The 21,621-nt window shown below is 55.5% G+C and overlaps 1 protein-coding gene across 2 annotated transcripts in view; it reads left to right on the top strand.

The window, feature by feature from the left end:
- Nucleotides 1-21,621, top strand: part of TRAM2 (translocation associated membrane protein 2) — an 89,711-nt gene that overhangs the window by 49,552 nt on the left and 18,538 nt on the right. For both annotated transcript variants that reach the window (XR_008794794.1, XM_056130621.1), the window contains exons 2-3: nucleotides 2,081-2,144; nucleotides 21,171-21,280. Coding sequence is in view for 1 of the 2 variants with exons in the window: in XM_056130621.1 (XP_055986596.1) it covers nucleotides 2,081-2,144; nucleotides 21,171-21,280 (174 nt within the window). In the remaining variant the exon portion in view is untranslated. The remainder of the gene's footprint in view (nucleotides 1-2,080; nucleotides 2,145-21,170; nucleotides 21,281-21,621) is intronic.

Genomic DNA, 21,621 nt, shown 5'->3' with positions numbered 1-21,621 from the left:
TGTGTGTGGTGTGTGCGTGTGAGAAGAGTGTGTATGTGTGAGAGTGTGTGTGTGTGTGCGCGCACGCGCGTGCGTGTGTTTTTGGAGTAGAGGGAACATCTGGCCAAAGCTCCTTCTCACCAGAGGATCAGTGAATAGAACCATTTGACTGAAATAAAACATATCGGTCCTGAAGAAATAGAGGCACTGGACTGTCGGGCGCTCCGGGTACACACCGAAAATGTGGACCGGGCTTGGGTTTCTAGAGCCTTCCCCGGCCTCGGCTGGCGGGGCGAGCCTGATGGGACGTGTGTGGGGCCGTGGCACCCAAAAGTGGGCTGTCGTGGCCGGCTGCGAGCAGGGGACACCCCTGCTCCTGGCAGCCGGAGCTCTCGTTGCGTTCCCAGGAACGCCTGTTACTTCAGGGCGAGGTTGTCCCTGGAGCCTCCTGGCAGAGTCTGAGCTGAGCTGGTGCCGCCCAGACCTGCATCCCTGTTTTGACCGGCGGGGAAACTGAGGCTCTCGGTTGCACGACCGCGTGGCCCGTGGTTCTTGAGTCTCCACGTTAGGGCCTGGTCTGTGAGTCGCTCCTCCCCTGCCAGCCGTGTGGCCACGGCACGGGTTTGGTCCTAAGGAGTCAGCTCGGCCCCACAGTATCGTGACCGATATTATTTCTTATTTCTTGGGGGCGCGTGGGAGCCCCTTCTGGCGGTGCTCGGCCACGGGCCAGGGGTTGAGCACTCAGGGCTGCAAGACGGTGGTGCCCTGTGTCCTGTCGGCCGGGCCACCCTCGTGGTGCTTGGGAAACTGTGGCACCGGAGATGGAGCTGGACCCAGCCACGTGTGAGGCCTGCACCCTGTCACCCCAGGATCCCGCGGGTGACACAAACTATCATTTGTTCTCAGAGCCAGTGAGGATCCTGTTTTGTTTTCATTTCGCAAGCACCACACCTGCTGTACGACCTTTCCAGCCCCATTTAATTTTCATTTGGGTGGGGGTGGGGGAGGGGACTGGGCCACACTGAGCGGTCCTCAAGGTTTCTTTCCTTCTGGCTCTCCGTCCGCTCCCGGGAACTGTGTGCGGGGCTGGGGGCTGAGCCTGGGTCAGCGTCGTCCGAGGCCAATGCCCGAACCCCTCTACCAGCCTCTTGCACCTGCCAGTTCCGCTTTCATAAAAAACAAGCCAGTCCTGTGGGGGCAGGTGTCCTGCCTCAGGCCCGGCGGACGGTGGCTGTGAGAGCCGCAGCTGGGAGTCTCTGTTTCAGAAGCAGCCCAGGTGTGGATCTTGGGGGCGTCTGTCCAAGCTGCAGGGTTTTTGCTTTTTTTTGGTTTTGTTTTGTTTTGGGGCCACACCAGCGACACCCATGGGTTCCTCCTGCCTCTGCACTCAGGAATTACTCCTGGTGGGGCTCAGGGGACCATATGGGATGCTGGGGATCGAACCCAGGTCAGCCGCGTGCAAGGCGCTCTCCCCACCTTACCGTTGCTCTGGCCCACCAGTGTGCAGTGAACCAGCGCGCGACTTCTTGAGGGCTGCAGTGTCACCTCTCAGCTTCTGTCCTCCTGATTGCTGGGTTCCCAGAAAAAAACACAGTAATCGCTGACTTGGCCGGGTGACAGGCTGGCTGCCAGATTTGTTTTCTTCGCTTGGGAGCTCTTAGCTGACCACGGACAGTTTGTTCCGTCCCATCTGTGGTGACGAGCACTCTAGAAAACCGCCCAGGGCCCCGGATTTTCTGTGTTTGTTGTGGACCAAAAAGTGGCGTTAATTCTGCCTGCGGGAAAAGCCCTTCTGGAGAGGCCCGTGAGTGGGAGGCGGGGTGAGGCTGAGCAGGGCGGTGGCCCTGTGGGGTCCGTCCAGGGGCTTGTAGGTGCCAGGCCCCCCACCCCCCCGCGTCTGTTCCCCGACCCTGAGTCTGAGCTCTGCTGGGATGTGCCTGGATGTCCCTTCAGCTGCCCCCAGGCTGGGTGTTGGACCGTCGGGCCCTGCCAGCACCCCTGGGATGGCGGATGGGCTCACCTTGGGATTGGCAGAAGGTTTCACTGGTGTCTGCTGACGCGAGTCCAGAGCTCACTGGGAACTTTCCCCTTTATTTTACAGGTCACCGCCAAGACTGCCTTCCTATTTATCTTACCTCAGTATAACGTCAGTGTGCCGACAGCAGGTGAGGCCGAGTCTCTCTCTCTCTCTCTCTCTCTCTCTCTCTCTCTCTCTCTCTCTCTCTCTCTCGTTCTGGCCCCTGGGAAGGCCCGGCTGACCGCTTACCCCGTGCTCGTGTGTTCCCTTCTGAGCTTTCAAGTGCAGCGGCCAGCATCCCACCTGCCCTGCTTGAGACAGGACAGCCAGCCCTGGCCTGTGACTCTGCGGCCTTGGGGTGCTTGGGTTCACCAGTGCGGCCAGCCTCGATTTCCCTCCCTCGGGGGCAGCTCCTGGGGTGTCTCCTTGGTGCTCCCAAGGAGGAACTTGTGCGCCGAATCTGGTCCCGTTCCTGCCGTCCCGTTCCTGCCGTGCGAGCCGCGTTGCCGTCACCTGTCGGGGGAGGTTCCTGTCCCTGCCCGGCTCCGGTAACGGCCAGCTGGAGGACACTGGGCAGCACACCTCTGGCTCCTTGGTCCCGGAGAGGCCTGGGATGTTGTCTGGGTCCTCCAGCTCCCGGGCAGCGAGCTGGGAGCCGCGGGCAAGGGCAGAGGAAACGCCCTGCTGGGAACTGCAGAGAGAGGAGGCATCGTGGCCTCCTGGAGATTGCCACAGTGGACCTGAGTAGACCCGCCGCACGGTTCAGTCTCTCCGTTCCTGCCCCTGGGATCTCCCTAGACCCCCACTCGGAATACAACTTCCAGATCGCCTTCTTTAAAAAAAAAATTGTGTTTTTCAAAAAACTTTTGAATCGAATCACTGTTAAGATAGACCCTTGCAAAGCTATTCATGATTAGGTTTCAGTCATACGGTGTTCCAACACCCGTCCCTCCACCAGTGGACGTTTCCCAGAACCAGGGTCCTCAGGTTCCCTCCCATCACCCCCCAACTCCCCAACCCCGCCCCTCCCCACCGCCTGCCAGGTGTTTTTCTTCTCTCTCTCTCTCTCTCTCCCTCCCTCCCTCCCTCCTGGGCATTGTGATTTGCAGCATCAATACTGAAAGGTTTTCGAGAATCTCTCTTTACCTGCTTTTAACCCTCAGATCTTGTCCAGTGTGGTCATTCCCAGCTGTTATCGTCATACTGGTCTCTTATCTTAACTACCTCAGCCCCCCTCAGACGCGTGTGGTTAGTTCCAACCATTGATTGACCAGTCCTCCTAACCCCTGTTTTCCCTGGCCATGGATATTAGTCTTCAACAATATACATTTTTATCTACCACAAATGAATGTAGTCATTTTCTCTCTCTCTCTCTCTCTCTCTCTCTCTCTCTCTCTCTCTCTCTCTCTCTTCTCTCTCTCTCTCTCTCTCTCTCTCTCTCTCTCTCTCTCTCCTTCTGACTCATTTCACTCAGCATGATACTCTTCATGTTCATCCATTTCTAGGCACATTTCATGACTTCATTTTCCTGACAGTTGCATAGTATTCCTTTGTGTAAATGTGCTATAGTTTGTTTTTTAATTTTTTTTTTTTATCCATTCGTCTGTTCTTGGGCACTCTGGTTGTTCCCAGAGTCTGGCTCTGGTGAATAGTGCTGCCATGAACACAGGAGTGCAGATGATGTTTCTGTTGTGTTGTTTTCAGGCCCCTAGGTTATATTCCCAGAAGTGCTGTTGCTGGGTTGAATGGGAGCTCGATTTTGAGAAACGCCCATGTGGTTTTCCAAAAAGGCTGGACGAGCCGGCGTTCCCACCAGCAGGGAAGGAGAGTCCCTTTCTCCCCACATCCACGCCAGGACGGCTTTTGATCGAGAAATTGTGCCTTTTCAAAAAGCACCTGATATAAAATTCGCCCTCTTCTGTTTCTTTTGTTTCAGGGCTACACCCTCAGTGCTCAGAGCTTACTCCTGGCTCTGCTCTTAGTCCGGGCTCACTCTTGATGTGGGGCGGGGTACCATGTAGGGTACCGGGGAGCAAGCTCATGGCGGTTGTGTGCAAGGCCAGTGCCCTGCCTACTGTGCTCTCTCTCGGGCCCCCAAATTTCCCCTTCTAACCATTTTCAGACGGGTGGTTCAGTGGCGTCAGGGACTGCCGTGCTGTCGCCCGTCTGCCCCCACCCTCCATCTCTAGGACGCCTCGTTTTGCAGAACCCAAACTTTGTGCCCTTACCCTCTCCATCCCCATGTCCCCATCGTAGGCCCCAGCCGCCACCCTTCTACTTTCTGTCTCTGTGGGTTTGACTCTTCCAGGTCCCTCGTGTCAGCGGAGTTGGCCACTATTTGTCTCTCTGGCCCTGGTGAGAATTGACGTTTGATTTTGTTGTTGTTTTGTTGGTCCAAAACAAAACATCCTCCACCCAGATCCTCCACCTTCCAGTAGGCAAGGGTCACACCCACCAGCTGGCCCCCTGGCACCATGCAATCCCATCAATGGCCAAGACCCAGAGACTATAAAAACCAGCTCCCGGAACATCTTATTATGACATCTTATTATCTCATTCCCACTTTGGACAAACTGGCAGGCTACCGAATGTAGCCTGCCCACACGGCAGAGTCTGGCAAACTCCCCGTGGCGTACCCAATATGCCAAATACCAGTAACAATGACGGGTCTCATTCTCCTAACCCTGAAAGAGCCTTGAATATGGCACTTTTTAAAATCTCAGGGCTAGGACAAAGGAGACATGACTGGGACCTGCTCGAGGCAATCGATGAACAACAGGATGGTCTTGATCGTGATCGTGATTTGTTGGTTTTGAAGCCACACCCAGCAGTGCTTGGGGCCGACTCTTGGCTCTCAGGCATCACTCCTGGTGAGGCTCTGGGGGGCTCTGTGTGGTGCCAGGAATGGAACCAGGTTGACTGAATGTGAGGCAGACACCTTGCCTGCCCTGCTGTCTCTCTCTCTGGCCCCTTGATTGAAAAAATTTCCGCTCAAGATCAGTGATCGTTGAGTTTCAAACATACAATGTTGTGGGCTGGAGCGATAGCACAGCAGGTTAGGGCGTTTGCCTTGCACGCGGCCAACCCGGGTTCGGTTCCTCCGCCCCTCTGGGAGAGCCCGGCAAGCTACCGAGAGTATCCCGCCCGCACGACAGAGCCTGGCAAGCTCCCCGTGACATGTTCGGTATGTCAAACACAGTCACAACAAGTCTCACAGTGGAGACGTTACTGGTACCCGCAAGAGAGGACAGTGCTGCAGTGTAGTCTTACAATGTTGTTGTAACCCCAGTCCCACCAAGAATGTCGACTTCCCCCCAGCAATGTTCCCAAGTTTCCTCCCCGGTGCCCGGACCTGCCACCTCGACAGGCAGTTCTGAAGTTTGGTGACCGTAGTTTGGATCCCTTGTCTTCCGTGTTGTTGAGTCTGCGGTTTGGATATTAGCTGTACCAACGCCCTCACATTTCCCAGGAGCCCAAGGTCCCTGAACCCTGCTTCCCCATTAAGCCCTTTCTCATCCCCCCCCCCCCCCCCCCCCCCACCTCCTGATGTCTTTCCTTCTCTGTTCATAAACACCTTTCAAAGTATGTTTACTTGAGTGGTGCAGGACTTGCTCCAAAGGAATTTGGAGAGCACAGAAAAACACAAGGAGAGAGAAATCCTGCCTGCTCCCATCAGTCACCTGGCAGAAATAGTGTTAACACACCCAGCTCCCTTTCCTGGGTTCCTGCTGTTCCCGGTGATGGGCCCTTTGCCCCACCCATTGTTATTCCAGGCAAGACCATTTTTGAAGAACCGAAGAGCATTTCTTTCTTAGTAGGGATTAGCACAAATGAGCTGTTCAGGCGCATTTTGTTGATGTTTCTTGCCTCCATGTTTCTTGTCAAAAGTACTGCAGCAATTCTTGTGATTACAGTTTTGTGTGGATATCCAGTTGTTCAGGTATCTTCCTTTCACTGGAATTTTTCCTTTTTTTTTCTTTTTTGCTTTTTGGGTCACACCCGGCGATGCTCAGGGGTTAGTCCTGGCTCTGCACTCAGGAATTACTCCTGGCGGTGCTTGGGGGACCCTATGGGATGCTGGGAATCGAACCTGGGTCGGCCGCGTGCAAGGCAAACGCCCTCCCCGCTGTGCTATCGCTCCAGCCTCTCACTAGAATTTCTGAGTCAAGTATTTGCTTTTTATCTTTATCCCTTCTATTTTTTTTTTTTTTTTTGGCCACACCTGGCCAGCAGACTACACCGAGGTATCTGTTCCGGGGCAGGCCTGGCAGTGCTCAGGCACTCCGGTGCTGGGATTCAAACCCGGGCCCTGACTGTAGCGCGTGCTAGTCCAGGACCTTAGCCTTTGTGCCGTCTCTCTGGCCCAGCTGTACTATTTTTGCAGGGTGGGGGTGGGGGCCTTGGACCATACCCAGCTGTGCCCAGGGCTGGCTCCTGGAAGCGTGAGGGGGACCTTATGTGATGCTGGGTATAGAATGAGTGATGGCCGTGTACAGGCAAACACCTTCACCCCTGTATTATCTCTCCAGCCCCTTGTGTATTCACGTTTTGAACCTGGAGATGCTGTGTGCCAACATCTTTTCTGTCATTTAGTTCCTATGACACACGAATGCTAAGTTTCTTTTTATTCATTTTTTTTAAATTTTTTGGGTCACACCTGGCGATGCACAGGGGTTCCTCCTGGTTCCTGCACTCAGGAATTACTCCTGGTGATGCTCAGGGGACCCTATGGGATGCTGGGAATCGAACCCAGGTCAGTCACGTGCAAGGGAAACGCCCTACCCGCTGTGCTATCTCTCCTGCCCTCCTGTTTTTGTTTTTTTTTTTTTGCTTTTTGGGTCACAGCCGGCGATGCACAGGGGTTACTCCTGGCTCTGCACTCAGGAGTTACTCCTGGCGGTGCTCAGGGGAACATATGGGATGCTTGGGAATCGAACCCGGGTCGGCCGTGTGCAAGGCAAACGCCCTACCCTCTGTGCTATCTCTCCAGCCCCAAGTTTTAAAGAATTTGTTTTGGTCAATTTCAAAGGAATAGACTTTTAAAATATGTCAGAATGGCCGTTTATGCGTTTGGGAAGGGCTATCCCGTTCCCAGCTGTTGGGCTGGCATTTCTGCCCGCGCTGTGGGATGCCGGGTTGTCACCCAACGCGTGCTCACGGGCCACGAGAGAGTAGTGTGCTGGCAGCCACGGCCGCGGGTGTGCGCGTGGCAGGGCGGGTCCTGCTCGTGGGAAGGGTCTGTTCGTGAACCGGAGCATCGTCAAAGGGTTGGTTTGTGAATTTGAAACTTGGCCGGGGAAATTAGCCGCACTCCAGAGCCCCCCAGAGCGTCCGTCTTCCCGAGCGAGGCTGACCGGCCTCCAGCCCAGACTCCCCGCTGCGCTCGGAATCTTGGAGCTCGAAGCACCCTCGTTTGCTTGGAATCATGAACCAGGGTCTGAGAGGCGGTACCTGGTAAAGCCCTCGCCTTAATCACAGCCAACCTGGGTTCGGTCCCCTGTGACGCCTGAACTTCTCCAAGACTGATCCTTGAGCCCAGAGCCTTGAGCACTGTAGGGTGTAGCCCCAAACCAAAATAAAGATAAGTATTCCAATTAAACCAGTATTGTCTGGTGGAAAGACATTTTTTTTCTTTTTTTTTTTTTTTTTGCTTTTTGTGGTCACACCCAGCAGTCACTATCACGACCATCCTGTTGTTCATCAGTTGCCTGGAGCAGGCCCCAGTAACGTCTACTTCGTCCTAGCCCTGAGATTTTTAAAAAGTGCCAGATTCAAGGCTCTTTCAGGGTTAGGAGAACGAGATCCTTCATTGTTACTGGTATTTGGCATAGTGGGTACGCCCCGGGGAGTTTGCCAGACTCTACCCAATGTAGCCTGCCAGGTTGTCCAAAGCAAGAATGAGATAATAAGATGTCGCTTCTGGGAGCTGGGTTTTATAGTCTCTGGGTCTTGGCTGTTGATGGGATTATACGGCGCCAGGGGGCCAGTTGGTGGGTGTGTGACCTCTGCCTACTGGAAGATGGAGGATCTGGGTGGAGGATGCCCAGCCCCGATCCGAGCAGACTTGGAGATCTCAGCCCCGGGACCCGCATGCCTTTGTTCCTCTGCCGGTACCTTCATGCGTATGGAGAGTGCTCTCCACACCTGGCAATCTCAGGGGTTATTCCTTTATTCCTGGCTCTGCACTCAGGAATCACACCTGGCGGTGCTTGGGGGACCCTATGGGATGCCGGGAATTGAACCCTTGTCGGCCCCGTGCAAGGCAACCGCCCTTCCCGCTGTGCTATCGCTCCAGCCCCAAGACTCCTTAAGTATACCTTGACCTCTGATTCTTGGAGCTCACTCCTGATTGCGCAGGGAGGGAGGATGACCAAGATGGAGTTGTGCTCGGGGTGGGGAAGGAAAGAAACAAGGCTGTGTAGCACGTGTGGGTGTGGGAGACGGTGCTGGTGTCTGGAGGGTTGGTAGCTGGGGTCTGGGCCACCAGCGTTCCCGAGCCAGGCATCAGCCCGGGCAAAGGTTTCCGGTGAGAGACGGGGCTTGGCATGAGCAAAGCCTGTGTGCGTGGAGCCCGCTGGGATGGCCACGTTCTTAGGACTGACTCACGGAAATCTGGAGTCGTCGTCCGGGCCCGAAGCCCAGGCCTAGTACACGTGAAGGCAGACGAAATTCCCGTCCATCCTGGGCTGCGCTTTCAGTTACTGCAGGGAAAGGGGGAGAAGCGTGGTTCAGTAGCCGTCTCTCCCTGAAGTCTTGCCATGTGGGCCACTTGGAAATACGGCAAGGAAATAGGCAGGAGAGACAATGACATCGGTGGAGCCCGCTGAGCTCCGTGCTCAGACCCTCCGTCACCAAATCACGACTGTCCGCGGGCTCCAGAGGCTTCTGGAAAAGAACAACAGCTCACACGGACGGCTCTGCCGAGGTTGTGATTTTAAAGACTGTCCAAAGTCTCTCGGAGGCCAGAGGGGATTGGGAACGGGTCTTGCTTTCATGACTTGCTCTGCTTGGTGTTTATTTATTTATTTAGTTTTTCAATTTTTTAAAATTTTTATTAGTGAAAAACCGTGAGGTACAGTTGTTGACTTACAAACTTCTGTGCCTGGGTTTCAGTTATACAATGATCCAGTACCCATCCCTCCACCAGTGCCCATTCCCCACCTCCAATGCTCCCAGCATCCCTCCCACCCCCAAGCCCCCTATCCCACCCTGCCTCTGTGGCAGGGCATTCCCCTCTGTTCTCTCTCTCCTTTTGGGTGCTGTGGTTCGCAAAAGAGGCACTGAGTGGCAATCATGTTCGGTCTAGAGTCTACTTTCAGCATGCTTCTCCCATCCTGGGAGGATCCTCCAAACACCCTTTATTTGGTGCTCCCTTCTCTATCTGAGCTGCCTTTTCCCCTAGAGTGTGCGGCTGGCCTCCAAGTCATGGAGTGAACCTCCTGCTACTTATTTCAACTATTCTTGGGTGTTAGTCTCCCATTTTGTTGCTTTATGTTCCTCAGATGAATGCAATCTGTGTCTATCCCGCTCTTTCTGAGTCATTTCGCTTAACATGATACTTTCCATGTAGTACCACTTGTATGTAAGTTTCATGACTTCACCTTTTCTAACAGCTGCATAGTACTCCATTGTGTAGATGTACCAAAGTTTCTTTAACCAGTCATCTGTTCTCAGGCACTGAGGTTGTTTCCAGATTCTGGCTATTGTAAAGAGTGCTGCAATGAACAAACAAGTGCAGATGTCACTTCGACTATACATTTTTGCCTCTCTGGGATATATTCCCAGGAGTGGTATTGCTGGGTCAAATGGGAGCTCAATTTCTAGCTTTTTGAGAATCGTCCATACTGTTTTCCAGAAGGGCTGAACCAGTTGACATTCCCACCAGCAGTGAAGTAGGGTCCCTTTCTCGCCACATCCGCACCAGCATCGGTTGCTTTTGTTCTTTTGGATGTGGGCCAGTCTCTGTGGTGTGAGATGGTATCTCATTGTGGTTTTGATCTTCATCTCCCTGGTGCTTAACAATGTGGAGCATTTTCTCATGTGCCTTTTAGCCATTCGGATTTCTTCTTTGAGCAAGTTTCTGTTCATCTCCTCATTTTTGGACGGGGTTGGATGTTTTCTTCTTGTGGAGTTCAACCAGTGCTCTGTATATCCTCGATATCAACCCCTTGTCGGATGTGTATTGGGCGAATATCCTTTCCCATTCTGTAGACGAAGAAGCTTCTGCACCTCCAAAGAAACAGTGACCAGAATACAGAGCGCAGTTCCTTGCTCCGAGCGACACTTCCTGGTAGCGGGCCTGCCGCCACGAGGGCATCCTGGCTGAGGAGCAGGAACTGTTCCTTGTCACCAGGTCCCCGATCCCTTTGTTGACACTTGCCAGCTCGTTCGGGTTGTCCGACTTAGCAAACGGAAACACAGGACCACCTGTCCAATCTGAATTTGGAAAAACAGTTTCGGCTTTTTTTTTTTTAGCATATCCTAAATGATGCGTGAGATTGTACATATGCTAGAAAATTATTCTTTGTCTCTCTGAAGGTCATGTTTAAGCGGCCATCCTGTGCTAGATCTGGCCACTGTGTGCCCTGCCCAGTTTTGGCAGGAGTAAAATGTCAGATTTCTGGTCTTAACATTAGACACTGTGAGTTCTTTCTTTTCTTTTCTTCTTCTTCTTCTTCTTCTTCTTCTTTTTTTTTTTTATTGAAATACCATAGCATGTTGGGTCTTAGGGCCAGAAACTGAGTGACAGTGAATGATCAGATAGTACAGAGGGTTGATTCTTTCCACAAACAGAGGCTGCCGGCCTGCAGGCTTCCCTTCTCATCTCGGGCAAGTGACCCCAGGGGCCAGGCATTCAGGGATCTTTGGGACCCGTACCCTTCGTTTGCTGACTGTCTTGGGCAAACCATTCAACCTCTCGGTCTCCATCCCTTGTCTGCAGAATTGAGGGAGAAGCTCCCCAACTCGGGGGTTTTCAGAAGAACTTCGCTTCTTACACATGGGTAGGGGAGATGTTTCCACCCCATCTGGGTCACGGAACGGGTGGGGCTAGGCCTTCTTCTGAAGTAAATGTCTTGGGGCCAGAGTGATTGCAGTGGGTAGGGCCCTCGCCTATCACGGCCGGCCTGGATTCGATCCCTGGTACCTTAAATTGTCCCTGAGCACCACCAGGAATGAATCCTGAGTACAGAGTCAGGAGTGACCCCCTGAGCATCACTCGGTGTGACCCCAAAACAAACAAGTTTTAAAAAAATAACTAAATGTCTTTGATGATTTATTATCAGTGACTGTTGGATCTGTATACCTGTTATGTATCTGGATGCTGGGGACTGTACAAAAATCTCTCGGGCTTAATTAAGGGGGCTTGGGGGAGAAGTTGAAGAAGGCCCACCCTAAAGAGCCTTTGGCCACGCACCATTAGTCATACCTGGGGAACTCGCGAGGCCCCCCATATCAGACCTGCTTTTGATCTGGACCTTGGGGGCTGCCTGGCCTGCCCCAGGAGCCCTGCAGGAGAAAGTCCCCGCTACGGTTTTTTGTTTTTTTTTTATTAGTGAGACACCATGAGGTAAAGTTGTAGACTTACAAATTTTTGTGCTTGGGTTTCAGTTATACAGTGATCAAGGAACCATCCCTCCACCAGTGCCCATTTCCCACCATCACGGATCCCAGTATTCCTCCTACCCACATCCTCCCCGTCTCACCCTGCCTCTGTGGCAGGACATTCCCCTCTGTTCTCTCTCTCCTTTTGGGTGTTGTGGTTTGCAAGAGAGGCCTTGAGTGGCAATAATGTTTGTCGAAGTGACATCTGCACTTGTTTGTTCATGGCAGCACTCTTTACAATAGCCAGAATCTGGAAATAACCCAAGTGCCCGAGAACAGATGACTGGTTAAAGAAACTTTGGTACATCTACACAATGGAGTACTATGTAGCTGTTAGAAAAGATTAAGTCGTGAAATTTACATACACGTGGTAACTACATGGAAAGTATCATGCTAAGCGAAATGAGTCCGAAAGAGAGGGACAGACACAGAAACATTGCACTCATCTGGGGAACATAAAGTAACAAAATAGGAGTCTAACACCCAAGAATGACGGAGATTAGTACCAGGAATTTTGCTCCATGCCTTGGAGGCCAGCTAGGGTTTTTTTGTTTGTTTGTTTGTTTGGTTTTTTTTTTGCGAGCCTCTCCTTTAAGGTAAGTGAGGGCAGCATGCACAGAGCTCTGGTTCCTGTTGATTCCTTCCCATAGGTCCACTCTTGTCCTTTGTGTTTTTGTATCAAGCCTTCAGGAGAGGGAGGGGGCGCTCTCCTTGGCTTTCTTGGCAGTGCTGTGACTCCCTAAGCATCAGTCCTGCCTGGGCCCATCAGTCCGGGGCCAGGTCGTGGTTGCTCAGACATTCCTCCATCCGACAGGGCTTCCGCTGCAGGGGACAGGCTGAGTGTGCGTGGCCCTTTCCCGAGAAGGGGTCGCTTGGCAGGGATCAGAGGTGACAAGGCCCTGTCGCCTGGCCGTGCTGGGCCCACTTGGCTCTCTGGCCTCCAGCAGCTGTGGGGCATTTTGCAGCTCTGGAGACAAAGGGCAGTGCCCTCCCAGGCCCGGGCCTGGCCATTGTTCCCAGGGCCCCTTCTGAGCGACATGTCAACCCCTACAAACAACTGCCCACAGATGGTCTGCAGCCCGCTCTGCTAAGGCCTTTGCCCGGGCTCAGGTTATGAAGTAAGTTTGTTTGTGTGTTTGTTTTGCTTTTTGGGTCACACCCAGCAATGTTCAGGGGTTACTCTTGGCTCATGCACTCAGGAATCACTCCTGACGGTGCTCGGGGAACCCTATGGGATGCTAGGAATCGAACCCGGGTCGGCCGCCTGCAAGGCAGATGCCCTACCCGCTGTGCTATCCTTCCAGCCCCTGGCTTCATTTTTGGATTCTGTGCAGTCTAGCAAGAGTCACTGGGGAAATGAAAGAGTGTCATCATATATCAAACCGAGCCCCTTTTTTTTTTGTAAGGGGACGATAAAAAGTGCGGAGACAGGCGGGCGGTCGGAGGTAGGGGAAGCCTTCCTCGGACCCGTGATCTGTCCAGCTGGAGGAGCCGAGACGGGCCCGTTCTTAGATCAAGGCACCCGGAGGCTGGGAGTAGACTCGCAGCTCCTGGAGGAGTCCCCCGCAAGGGCAGAGGAGCAGCCGGGTGGGGGAGGGGAGGCTGGGCCTACCGGGTGGCCTGGTGGGCAGAGCCGCACCCGGCAGACCGTGGGCCAGCCCTGGGCGGGTCCTCTTGAGCCACAGAGCCCTTTGTCCCAGGGTCTCTTTGTTCGTCCATCTGAAAGAGAAGTGGGGGCGTCTCTGACCTCTGACCCAGGGCTTAGGGTTAGCCCTGCAGTTGGATTTATTATTTTTTCAGTTAGAGAACTGTGATTTACAGAGTTTACTGAGAGTTGAGTTTCAGGCATAGGATATTTCGGCAGAATGATGGGTCTCATTCTCCCAACCCTGAAAAAGCCTTGAATATGGCATTTTTTGAAAAGTCTCAGGGCTAGGACGAAGGAGACATTACTGGGGCCCGCTCGAGGCAATCGACAAACAACAGGATGATCGTGATCGTGACCGTGGTATTTCGGCCGTGTCCACTATCCACTCTTCCCTCCAGCAGTGTTCCCAGACTCCCTCCCCAACCCCCATGACACCCCCACCGCCTGTCCGCTTGACAGGCACCTTGCCAGGATTCAGTGGTTGCAGCTAGATCTCACGTTTTCAGTCGTGGAATCTGTGATTTGGGTCTATGGCTCTGCGATTGATGGAGTTGATGTTTTTTCCCTTTTAAAAGGGCTCCCGACCCTAGCAGTGATTTGGGGAAGGGTGCGGTGTGGGCCTTGTGACTCCGTGACGGCCGCCAGGACAGGCCTGGCGGGACAAGAGAGGGGCCCTCCATGCCGGGGATGGTGACGTCAGGCGTGTGCTCAGCCAACTGTGCTCTCTCCTCAGCCCCCTTGGTTGCTCCATGTTTCAAGTCAGCTGAAACCCTCGGTTTCCTCTCACTTTGCTTGGTCGGCTTCAGGACCCCAGGCCGAAAGGCCTGTAAACAAACAACAGGCACTTCCTCCGCCGTTCTGCGGGCTGGAAGCCCAGGATGAGGGTTGGAGGGCAGGAAAGGAGTTCTCCCAGGCCACACACTTCCAGGAAGGGGGAAAGGGGCTTGGTGGGCCTTGGTGGGCCTTGGTGGGCCTCTCCCCTGCTTCTGGGAGGATTGGCAATCTGGGGTCTGTGGGTCTGTGGTCCCAGCACCCTGACATGTATCATGTCCCCCATCAGCATCTGACCGTACTGTGGCCATAGCTTTGACCTTTGACTGCCCGATGGAAGTGGAAATTGCAAGTGTGTCCATGAGAGGACGGCGGGAGGCCTTTGCCCCTGTGGCTTAGAAGGGGAGACCGAGGCAGGGAGTCCCTGCGCCATGTGCAAGGCAGGTGGCAGTGGCAGGAAGGAGTTTCAGGCAGTGTCATCCTTTTTTTCTGGGTTCCTGTGTGGGAAAAAAAAAATGACTAATGGCCTTCGTGTCACTGTGATTTCTTCGTGGCTGTTGGGCTGGGGGCGGAGGGGAAGAGTGGGAGGGACGCCAGAGGCACATGCCTGCGCCCTGTGGGTCCCCGTCACTGCATTGCAGCCCGCCCCCACCCCCATCTTACACCAGCAACACAGGGCAACAAACAAACCAACCAACCCCTGCTCCTGCCCCCTTCCCCCATCCATCAGTGCCTCTCAGATTTGAGGGTTCCCCCCGAAGCACGTGGAGCCCTGTCAAGCTTGGCCTCCGTGCGAGTGTCCAGTTGGGGACCCTGTTCCTTTGACACCCCCCAAGGAGCTACACCTATCCTAGCTGGTTTATTTCGTTCGCTCCCCGTCCACGCAGACAACTTGGGTTGTTTCCGTTTGTTTCAATGTCAACGTTATCAACGCCTCGCTTGTAGGACAGAACCTTGAAGGCGATGTCTTGAATACGGCAGTTTCCACCTGTCAGAGAAGTTCCAGAAGCGGCACAGTGTCCCTTCGAGGTCAGTTGCACTGGCGTACAAAGAGGGGAACCGTGTTCTGACCACGACCAGTGCTGCGTCCCACAGTCCCACAAGACTGTGTTGTCATGCAGGTCTTTTGGGGGGCAGGGCTGACCATCTCTTTATCTTGGTTTTTTTCTTGCTTTTTGGGTCACACCCAGCGATACTCAGGGGTTACTCGTGGCTCTGCCCTCAGGAATCACTCCTGGCGGTACTTGGGGGACCCTATGGGATGCTGGGGATTGAACCCTGATCGGCCGCGTGCAAGGCAAACGCCCTCCCCGCTGTACTATCGCTCTGGTCCTGAGCATCTCTTGAAAGTCCGAGGGCTGGCTGCTTCCGTGACCGGCTGCTCCTGGGTGTTTGATCTTTCGGGCCTCCGATTCCCAGCACCCTGACACGCATCGTCAAGATTAGCCCTTTGCTCATCATCTGCCTTGTAAATATTTTCTCCACGCTGGTCATTTTTCCTCTTGATGTTGCTTCCGGTGGTCTTTTCTGTAGAAGATTTAAAGTAACGTGAGAGCAGAGTTGCCCATACAGCAGAGACACCAGTGGAAAGTCAGTTTCATGGCTCTGGTTTCACAGTTTTTATGATTCCGTTTCACAGGGGGTGGGGGAGGCGGGGGAGGGGGGTGGCTGGGCGTGAGGGTGGGAGGAAGCCGCTCCTGCCTTCTCATGAATGGTGGCTTTACAACACCCAAAAGGAGAGAGAGAACAAAAGGGAGTGCCCTGCCACAGAGGCAGGGTGGGATGGGGGGATGGGGGAGGTGGGAGGGATGCTGGGACCCGTGGTGGTGGGAAATGGGCACTGGTGGAGGGATGGGTATTTGATCATTGTGTAATCGAAACCCAAGCACAAAAATTTGTAAGTCTACAACTGTACCTCATGGTGTCTCACTAATAAAAATTTAAAAAAACAAAAAAAGAATGGTGGCTTTGGACAAAGGCAGACGCCTCTTGCCTGGGCAGTGGAGGGAGTGGCCACAGTGAGCGGCTTCCGGGCAGCCTGGACTGGGTGGAAACGGGTCGGAATGGGTCGAGGCAGACGGAAAAAGCTGCCCACAGATGACCTGGAAGGAAATGGGGAACCGCCTGTCAGTCATTAGGAACAAGAAGGAAGCCAGTGGGAGCATTGCTCCTGACGGGCAGCTGCCGACGATGACGGTTTTCACATCTTCACAAGTTCTTTATTTTTTTTGCTTTTTGGGTCATACCCAGTGACGCACAGGGGTTCCTCCTGGCTCCTCCACTCAGGAGTTACTCCCGGCGGTGCTCAGGGGACCCTATGGGATGCTGGGAATCGAACCCCGGGTCGGCCGCGTGCAAGGCAAATGCCCTCCCCGCTGTGCTCTCGTTCCAGCTCCTTCACAGGTTCTGATTATTCGGGTCTTCCTGAACTGGAGTTGGACGGAGAGGGGTGGGAAGGCCAGCAGAGAAGGTGCTGCCCTCCGAAGTCCCGAGGATTCCTGTCAAGGGCAGCAGCTCTTCCGCCGCCTCCCCTAAGCCCACCCCCTCACAGCCCCAGCCTGGGGGGGCGGGGGGGAGAGGTGTGAGAAGATGACGCAGAATATTGGGGTTGGAAAGGGGCCAGGGGTCATCTTAGGCTGGAGGTTGCAAATTGGTGGCCCGTGGTCGGGGTTGGCCGGCAGATGTGTTTTCTTTGGCAGATTGATATTGGCCCGTTCAAGTGTGTGTGTGTGTGTGTGTGTGTGTGTGTGTGTGTGTGTGTGTGTGTGTGTGTTTTAAGCATTTGAATTAGTCACCCGCGTTTTCAAATCAGCCCCTTTCATGTAACGGGCTCTCTCTCTCTGCGTTGGAAATATCTGGAATCAGACTCATCCTCTCCACTCCTCCCTTTGTCCCCTGGGAAATGGGTTCCGAAGCTTTCCACAGCATCCCCCAACGTCGAGGCCACCCGTAAGCCACTGAGAACCCCGATTTGACTTGTTTTTCTTGGAGGAAAACAAGTTTTCTTCTAAGGTTAAAAGGAGCGTGGCTGGAACAGTGTTACACCAGGTTCGATTCCCAGCGTCCCATCTGGTCCCCTGAGCACCGCCAGGAGTCATCCCTGAGTGCAGAGCCAGGAGGAACCCCTGTGCATCGCCAGGTGTGACCCAAAACATAAAAATTAAAAAAGGAAAGGGGGCATTTTCTAAACACATTCTCTCACAAAGGGGGCGTGGAAACAAGGCCAAGAGGGTAATGAGTTTAAAGGAAAGTACTGGAAAGCATGTGTCAGGGGGCAAAGCATTTTCCGCGTTGCATGCAGGAGACCTGCGTGCCGGAAGCCCCTCTCTCACCTCCTCACCAAGGGTGCGGTTTGCTCCCCTGGGTACCCGCTTTCTCTGAGTCCGCATTTTGCTGCCACGACTCCGCCCCAGAGACGCGTCCCAGCGAGCGCAGAGCCGAGAGTGTGGCGGCTTGGGTGGTGGGAGGCTTTCCTTTCGGGGGTTGTATTTTTCTGATTCGGGGGCCACTCCTTGAGGGTTCCGGGGTCTAGGTGTGGAGAGCAAACCCCGGCTCAGTCGCGTGCAGGGCGAGTGTCTCTGTAGCCCCGGGAGCCTTTTATCAGAATGTGTGAGCATCCGAAGGGTTAGAGAAGAAAGCCCCAGAGACCTCAGTTTGCTTCGGCCTCCCGGGAGAACGCAACGTTCCCCCAGCCCCCGGCCCCCCGTATCTCTGTGGGAAGCTGGAAATAACTTTCCCAGGGAGATCAAAAGTCAAAAGGCAGCAGAGACTAATAGATAACCCGAGTGAGGCAGGGGAAAGTGCACGTTCTCCCCAGCGTTGTTTGTTTGGCTGGGCGGAGTGACCGAGGGGGACCTTGTCACTGCAAGGGGCGTGGGGTTGGGGGAAGACAGAGTGTCTGTGTCATTTGGTGGCCGGGTGGGAGACCAAGGGGATGTCCCGTGTGGCTTCCTCCGCAGGCCCTCTTTCCTCATCTGCCTCCTTGCATCTCCAGAACCGCTCCCTAGGATAATGCCCGGAGTAGTGGGAGACCATGAGGCAGGGCTGGAGCGGAGGAACGGGGTTTCAGAAGGAACTCGAGGGTCGTTCCCCACAGCTGGTTACTCAGCACCGTCCCCCCTGATCCCCAACCCCCCACTACATACAAACACACACACACACACACACACACACACACACACACACACACACACACACGGCGGTGATACCTGGTGCATTGGGACTGCGTTTCTCTCACACGGTGGCGTTGAGCGCCCAGTGGCCGTGTGGCCCTTTGGATGTCTTGGCAGAAGAGGCCCTGCAGCCCTCTGCCTGATGGTCAGCCGGGCGGCCTTGTCGTTGTGGAGTCTAAGACTGTGGGAGCTCCGTGTGTGCCACTCTGCTCCTGCCGCTTCCCTGGGGGGCACCCAGGGCCACCGTCGCGCACAGCCAGCAAGCTCGCGTGCTGCGGGGACAGCACAGGGAAAGGAAACCGTTGATGTCCAGGAGCCCGTGCTGGACCCGAGGGCCGTGGGCACGTCTCTTTGGAAGAAAGGGCATCTGGGCAGCCGACCCCGAGTAGGTTTAAAAGTCGAGATGCCGGAATCTTCTTTTTTTTAAAAAAATTTTTAAAAATTTTATTGAATCACCGTGAGATACCGTTGCCAACTTTCATGTTTGAGTTATAGTCACACGATGATCAAACACCCATCCCTCCACCAGGCCACATTCCCTACCACCAACATTCCTGGTATAACCCCTCTGCCTCCATGGCAGACAATATTCCCTATACTCTCTCTCTACTTTTGGCATTACGGTTTGCAACGCAGATACTGAGGTCATCGTGTTTGGTCCTTTATCTACTTTCTGCACACATCTCCCGTCCTGACCGATTCCTCCAGCCATCGTTTTCTAAGTGATCCCTTCTCTATTCCAGCTGCCTTCCCCCCTCCACTCACGAGGCAGGCTTCCAGCTATGGAGCAATCTTCCTGGCCCTCGTATCTACTGTCCTTGGGTGTCAGTCTCGTGTTCTGTTATTTTGCACTCCACAGATCAGTGGCAGCCCTTCTAGGTCTGTCCCTCTCTCTCTGACTCATTTCACTGAGCATGACGTGTCTCTCCACTTAGAAGGAAATTTCATGTCTTCATCTCTCCTGACAGCCGCATAGTATTCCCTTGCGTAGCCGGACCAGAGTTCCTTTAACCAGTGAGACGCCAGAATCTTAACGGTCATCTCACTGCGTTGGCCCCCGACTTGTTTTTGGTCGAGGATGAATCCTGTCCTGCCCAACCACGCTGGTCCTGAAGACGCAGCTTTGTGTGTGTTCGGTTCTTTGGAGCTCGGCAGCCGTCTCCTTCACCTCTTTCGCCCTTCCCTGGTGAAGAACGCAGGAGATGCGGGGACTGTGGGCTTGGCAGCCTGCACCTCTGGAGGCGTCCCCCCGCCAATCCTCTCCTCCACCTTCTCCTCCCTGGAGCCAGACCCCCTCCAGACTCAGCTCCTCCTGGGTGGGCCTCAGCTTGCTGCCCTGGGTCTCTGTCCTCTCCACCCCCCGCCCCACCTGCCCAGGCCGCTTCCTCACCTCGGCTCCTCCTCGGTCATCTCTGATCACAGCACACCCAGATCCCTCACCTTCCCAGGGAACTGGGGGCCCCCCAAGGTTGCTGTCAGGGTCTAGTCTCTCCCCTCTCATAGCCATTGACAGTGGCCACGTAGCCCCTCCCTGCCCCGCACCAGTGACCGAAGCCCTGCCCGCCTCTCCCTGGGACCCCCCCATGCCGCCAGACCTCCAAACCCACCCCTGCTCCCAGGGGCAGCAGATCCCTCTCCTCCCTCTGGTCTCTTGCCCCTGGGCTGCCCTCTGGGACCCGTGCTCAGCTCCTCTCTGGCTGCTCCGTGCAGAGCCCAGGGCGTCCCTCCCTCGCTCCCTCCCTCCCTCCCTCCTGGCAGCTGGGGCCCGCTCCTGCCAGAGCCCAGCCACCGAGCTGGGGGAGGGAGGAGCGGGGTAGGTCAGTCTGGCTCCTTTGACGCAGTCTGCACCCACCTGGTCCTCCCCCTGTCCCATTCTCCCTATCCGCAGCTGGGGCCTGACTCCTGAGTGCCCCCGCCAGCCGCCACCCAGACCCCCGGCCCACCCCACCCCGCCCTGCCCCCACCCCTGGGCGAGCTCAGCATGCAGCCCGCGGCCAGCGAGATGAGTCAGGCCGTGACTCAGGGCCTTGGCAGCCTGGGGCTGTGGGAAGGGCCAGTGCGGCCACATCTGGAAGGAGGAGGCAGCCGGCCAGCCAAGCTGGGCCCGCAGTCCCTGCAGGCAGCAGGGAGTCAGATTCACGCCTGTCCCTGGCGGTCAGTGTCCCCTCTGACCTGCCGACGGTGCTGACGGACGCTGCAGACCCGGCCCTCACCGAGACCCGGCAGCCCCTGCAAAAGGCCACAGCAGTTGCCATTGCAAACACTTGGGCTCTGCTCTGGGAGTCCTCCCAGGCCTGTCATGAGCCCCGGGGGCAGGGCCTGGACCGGCTGCAGTTCACCGATGAGCACACAGGCGTCCAGCAGCTGTGTTGTCGCCGAGGGTGCCAGCGTGCCAGCGAGAGCTGGGGAGTGGCTTGGGGGCCACGCCCGGCAGTGCTCTGGGCTTAGTCCTGGCTCTCCGCTCGGGAATCACTCCTGGCGGTGCTCAGGGGACCAGAGGGGATGGCGGAGATAGGAACCGGGGTCAGCCATATGCAAGACCGGCACTGTCCCCACTGTGTCCTGGGCCCCCAGCCCTGTAACTCAGACGTGTGAATCCACTCACAACCCAGCCCTGGGGCCTCTGGAGTGCGGGGCTGTGGCTGGCCTGGAGAGTTGGTCCTCCAGAGGATGCTCACAGAGAGGGGTGGATGGAGCCCGGCATCTCTCTGCACCACTGTGCCTTGGCCGGACTCTGGAGCTGCATCCTCGGTCCTCGGGGAGGGGGTTCTGTTCCTCTTGAATACCCTCATCCCCCCTCCCTGAGGGCCAGGCCCAGAGATTGGGCCTGTCCTCAGGCAAGCCCCCCCGCCCCTCTCTCTCTCTCTCTCTCTCTCTCTCTCTCTCTCTCTCTCTCGGAAGCCCAGCCTTCCTGCCCACGGGTAGTGTTGGATCGTGCGCTCACCCCGGGGTGCTGACCTGGCCCTCTTTGCCTCCGCAGACAGCGAGACCGTGCACTACCACTACGGGCCCAAGGACCTGGTCACCGTCTTGTTCTACGTCTTCATCACCATCATCCTGCACGCGGTGGTGCAGGAGTACATCCTAGATGTAAGTGGCTCGGATGGGGTGGGAGGGAGCCCTCGCCCTGGGGAGCCCGAGTCTGCGGCCCTCCTCCGCGTCCCGTAGCCCGGTCCTGCCTGGCTGCCCGCAGCCTTCTTTCGGTCGGTCGGGGAAGACCATCTATCACGCTGGCCGCCACCCGGTGGGCTGGCACCCCAGCCTCTTCTGCCCCTTCAGCGGCTCCCCCAGCTGCAGGTGTGTGTGCCCCCCACCCCGCCACCCCCCAGCCCGCGTCGCTCGTGCCCCACGGCCTGTCACCAGCAACCCGACTTCCAGCTTCATTCAGCCCTTTTGCAGGGAGCAAACCGGACCTTGACAGTTGCCGGTTG

Source organism: Sorex fumeus, unplaced genomic scaffold, assembly GCF_029834395.1.
Source record: "Sorex fumeus unplaced genomic scaffold, SorFum_2.1 ptg000080l, whole genome shotgun sequence".
NCBI classification, from domain to species: Eukaryota; Metazoa; Chordata; class Mammalia; order Eulipotyphla; family Soricidae; genus Sorex; species Sorex fumeus.
The sequence above is the reverse complement of the archived record's forward strand: the minus strand, read 5'-3'. Positions and strand labels throughout refer to the sequence as shown.